Below are 5,245 nucleotides of genomic sequence, written 5' to 3'. Positions count from 1 at the left end.
CGCATTTAACAAATTAGTATGAGCTCTTTATTTGGGATCGTTGCCAAAATCCTGAGAGGAGCAACATTCAACAGGCCACCAGGCCTGTTGGGGTGCAGGAACCTGGAGCGTAGGGCCTCTGGGGTGCAGGAACCTGGAGCGTAGGGCCTCTGGGGTGCAGGAACCTGGAGTGTAGGGCCTCTGCTCTGCCATAGGTTTGCTGTTTGGACTTGGGGCAGTGCTGGGAGTAACCTGTACTCCTCTGTCACATGGGGCGGTGACACCGACTCCTCCCTACTCCTTTCCTTCCTCTTTCAGTTTGTGGGATGTGACAAAGTCCAAACCGTAAAGCTCTGGACCTGGGAGTTTTGGAAACATCTGCCAGACTCAATGGGCAGAGACCCGTTTAACTCCATAATGCCTTCTCCTGTGCCACCGACCTGTACGGTGGCCACGGACTTGCTGCATTCTAGAGGCAGGTCAGAGAGCGGCCGAGGTGGCCGAGGCGGGGCCACTGGGTGGACAGGTCCCCATCACCTCACTCAGCAGACTGGACTTTGTCTTTCTTTGGTTTCCCCCTGGGCTCTGAGAAATTGTGGAAAACTCACTGAAGTCTGACCTAAATTGCTGAATTTCGATCCATGGGGACCAATTATTTCAACGACTTCATATGACAGAGGAGGAACCCCAGGCTCTGAGTTCTTAAGTGATTTCTCCAGATCATACGGCCATTTTAACGGAAGTAGGGCAGGAGCCCCATGTGTTGGAGTCCCAGGCCAGCGGTGTTGCACCTTACACAGGTGTGCAAACACCTGTGACATAAGGAAAGGCATGGGAACAGAGAGTCTCTGGAGCAGAACAGGCCCATTCTGGTCCTGTTCGTGTTCAGGACTGACCTTCCCCTGGGCACCATTGTCCCCTCAGACATTTGTGTCTTGCCTGACAAACTCGCGCCAGGACGCTCTGTCCCACCTGCCGCTTGTGAGGAGAGGCACTGCGAGGCAGCGGGGCCGTGAGGGCCATCCTCGAAGCATCCCCGAAACCTGCATGCGCCCCGCACAACAGCTGATGTTCTCACCTTTCAGCTTCTCCTCGGTGTCACTGTCAGACTCACTGTTCTCATCCGTCACTGGACAAAAAAAAAAAAAAAAGGGAAAAAAGTTGCAAATGTGAGTTTTTCTGATGCAGGAAATGTTTTATATGGGATAGCACAAATCCAAAATTTCTAGATTAGAGGGGCTGTTTTCTTTCTATTTAAATGTAACGGAAAAACTATGCCTTTGTCCAACTAAATGTATTTCTAAATTAATTTGGCTTTGGATCAGATAGAGTCTATATCAAACAGGACAGCAAAAGATACTGGCCCCTTTTATGCGTGCTGAGCAAAGGAGATTGCTCCCATGGTGAGATCACAGCATGCTGCACTGGGTCACTGGATACATGGACCAGGACAGAAGACCAGAGGACATGCCACTAGGCTGAGCTCTGGCTCTTGAACTGTCCTGGGGACAGTAGAGACATTTACAAAGCATCAACTTTTTCTCCTTAGTGAGCCAACCCAAAACAACAGGAAGCCGCTTCTAGGAAGAATCTGTTTTCAGACGTGGGGGGGTGGAGTGGGGGGCTGGTGGGTTCCTACCTTTTCCTGAGTTGCTCTCTGTGGACTGGGACAGCCTCTTCACTCGTTTCTTTCCTCTCCGGGCCTCATAAATGGCATTGATTCGCAACACCAGCTGCCAGACATCGGGAGAAGAAACGGCCGTGTTAGCAGCCTCCTCCCTGTGTGCAGCTGGGATTCCCTCGCTGCCCACTCTTTTCCAGGATGTCAGAGGGGCAGGGAAAGGGGGAGGAGGAGACATTTCCCACTGGCCCACTGGCGCCTTTCAATCATTCTTTTCTGCCAGACAGGAACAGGGCTGTCAAGAACACTAAAGGGGGCTGCCAGCCTCACTGATGTCCGAGCGGTGTTGTCTCAAGGCGCTAATGCATCCAGCTGAGACACAGAGGGAGACCATTTCATTAGCTAATGGTCTGATGGCTGCTCCCCGTCAGATAGTGCAATGTCACTGTGGGTTGGGAAAGAGCTTTTGCCCCCAAAACAAAACAAGAAAAGGAAGAGACAGCAAATAAAAAGCTTCCAAGCAGGGCCCCTTTCACAGGAACCATGCCAAAGAACGTCTGAGCAGCCCTGAGGGCGCAGGGAGCAGGGAGTAGGGTGGGTCTCGGGTCCTCCTTTCTGCACAGAGTGGTGCCACGCACGCAGCACGCTGTCCTCTCTGCAGAGAACCACTCGCTCCAGACGTGCTGGGCCTTTCATGACATCTCCCAGTGCTCAGAAGCAGTTACCCAGTACACACCACTACTTAGCAGCGCGCTCCCCAGGCTGGCTACTGCAGGACCATCTCATGATGGAAGCCCTGGGTCCCCTCCTGCCAGGCTTCACAGCACCGCCTGCAACTCTCAGGAGTGGAAGCCTTGTGGGTTCCACCTGGAGGGGAGAAAGGGAAGTCTACCCACGCAGAGTTGAGGCAAATCAACTAGTGGTTCTGAAGGGGAGTTGTGTTTGTAAGCTGATTTGAAGAGTTTTAAAATCTTTCATATATTGAGAAGAAAAGGAGAAGGGGTATGCTATGGCAAAGTGGGTGCTGCGTAGCCAGGTGGGTGCAGTGGATGAGCTGTGGCCAGTCCCCATCTCTGTCCTCCGCAACTCTGATCCAGTCTCTAAAGCAGCTTACCAGCTCTTCTCCGCAGGCTGGAGCACTGGCCTGCCCAGGGGGCAGGTGGCTTATTCTCAAGGTCTCCATCCCTCTAGCTCTGCCGAGTGTTACTGACATTGCCCTGTCATAACCTCAGACACCTGCGTACCCTGGCTCCTGATGGGCGGCCCAGCCCTGGCCTTGCAGCTCTCTGTATGACTCCTTGTCCCTAACTATGAATCTGATCTGAATGAGGTCTCTGCCTTCACCACCAAATCCCTACTGGGCAGCAGTTATTCACATTTGCTCTTAGACACCAGCCACTTCCTTGAGAGCTCACACTCCTGAACTGGACTTTGGTTCTTTTTGCGGACGTTCTAATCATTGGAATACGAACAGTAACTTCCATTTCCCACAGAAGATGCCATTGAATGAGTTGCTAATATTATTTACAACGGCCAAGAGGCGGAAACAACCTAAATGCTCATCAGTGGAAGAACGAATAAACAAAATGTGGTACATACACACAATGGAATATTATTCAACCTTAAAAAGGAAAGAAATTCTGACACACTCTCCGACGTGAATGAACCCTGAGGACCTGTGCTAAGTGAAATAAGCCGGCCACAAAGGACAAATATCATATGATTCTACTCTGGGAGGTAGGATAGGCAAATGCATGATGACAGAAAGTGGACTACAGCGGGGGCGGGGGCGGGTGGAATGGGGAGTTGGCTTAACAGGTTCAGTGTCAGCTTGGGCAGACAAGATGGTCTGGAGGTGGATGGTGTGAATGTACTTAATGCCATCAAACTATATACACTTAAAAATGGTTAAAATAGTAAGTTTTAGGTTATGTATATTTTACCACAGTTTTTAAAATATGAATGAACAAACGAGTTTTTGGAGAGGAGGAAATTTTTAAACCTATTCAAAATATCCCCTATAACATCCAAAAATAATGAGAGAGAAGAGAGTTATGATGGCTAACAACCTTCTCCTTACTCGAATACGCTGAATGCCAGAATGTAAGCTCCCCAAGGGGAGAGATTAGTGTCATTTTTGTATATGTTATAACACTACCTGTATGGGATGGAATAGTGCCTGGCACACAGTAGGTACTCAATAAATATTTGTAGATTGTGAAAATGTTGATTGAACACAAAGCAACTACTGTGTACAAGGGATTTTGCTAGGAGCTACGAGGGATAAAAAGATTTATGGGATAGGCACCTGTTCTCAGGGAGTTTATGAGCTAACAGGGAGGACTGAGATGTGTTACTATCATACAAGACATTCATGAGTGCTACGTGAGTAGCATAAATCATGTGACAGAGGTTTGTCTCTTTAAATCAGGTCATGGAATAAGTGGAAGCCACATACACCTCAGTCAATAAATCTGTGCTCCTTTTTATTTAAAAAAATTTTCCCCAGAGAAACTTTAACCATGCTTTCACATACTTGTACTTTAACAGCAGATAAGTTTTATTGTTTTAAAAGTGTTCAGTACTAGAAGTATTGGCCTCTTTAGAAACTTTTTTTCGAGTTGAAAAATACGCTTAAAAATATAAGTTCATTTGAAAGATGGGCTGTTCCAGACAAAGAGTCACCAATCTCTAACTCTGCCTGTGGTGGCTGCTAAAGAAACAGAGACTGTACGCAAACCTACTGAAGCACTGAGAGGGAGGCGGGATGTGACAGCAGGCCAGTCCAGCCCACTTCTCCTTACACAGATGTCACAGTGTCCCATGAACCCCGAGGACATCACACTGCTCTGTAATGAACTGCTCTGTTCTGGCTGCCATGTTAATGAAAGAACAAGGCTGCCAAGAGAACATAGAGAAGGACGGTCTTTGTCTCTCTTTCCACTCCACGGGGACAGTCACTCCTCTCAGGCCGAGGCAGGGGGAGATCAAGGGAGGCAGCACATTGTCAGGAGGGACTCTTACAGCAGAGGCAGCGAAGGAAAACCAACCAGCCGACCGCCTGACCACTTGTGAATAGGCCACTCGGTCCTTCTTGCTGGATAAAAACACAGAGCCAGGGTTTGGAGAGCAGATGGTTTAAGGTCCCAAAACAGGGAAGTCATGATGTGCCTGGCAAAGAATCTTTGACTTCAAGTAAGGGATTCAGAGCATTTTGAAAGAAATAAACGATACCCAAGCGTGGGGATAAACCTAGGTTAAGAGTAAATAACAAGTGGTAAAACAGGATTAATGAGACTTCTAACAACTGTATTTATTCATTTGTTTTCTTTTAAAATGCTTCTGTAGAGAACTCTGTACTTCACCTTTATGTTTCAAGTTTTAATAAGACATTGTCGTTGTAAAAGTGACGGGTAAAACATGCTGATTTCTCTCCGGCTTTGATCGGGCCTGTCAAAGCCTACTTGCTAGAAAGCCCGTGTGCCCTTTGAGTGGTGGCGCCTCACTTTGATGTCAGGCAGCAAACTGAGAGGGAATAAACTGGTGCATTTGCAAATTAAACACAAACGAAGGGACAGTAAGAGTTCTATCTTTCTCCCCACCTCTGTACTCCTACATAAAGTAAGCACACACAGTCTCTTTCCC

General features: G+C 48.1%; 1 protein-coding gene across 1 annotated transcript in view; it reads right to left on the bottom strand.

Moving 5' to 3' along the window:
• The window catches only part of DENND2A (DENN domain containing 2A), a 91,957-nt gene that overhangs the window by 36,286 nt on the left and 50,426 nt on the right, over positions 1-5,245 (bottom strand). Inside the window, exons 7-8 of the mRNA XM_015588359.2 lie at positions 1,619-1,712; positions 1,058-1,108 (exon numbers count right to left, since the gene is read on the bottom strand). Of these exons, the coding sequence (XP_015443845.1) occupies positions 1,058-1,108; positions 1,619-1,712 (145 nt within the window). The remainder of the gene's footprint in view (positions 1-1,057; positions 1,109-1,618; positions 1,713-5,245) is intronic.

Source organism: Pteropus alecto, unplaced genomic scaffold, assembly GCF_000325575.1.
Source record: "Pteropus alecto unplaced genomic scaffold, ASM32557v1 scaffold22, whole genome shotgun sequence".
NCBI lineage: Eukaryota > Metazoa > Chordata > Mammalia > Chiroptera > Pteropodidae > Pteropus > Pteropus alecto.
This window is presented reverse-complemented; position numbering and strand designations above follow the sequence as displayed.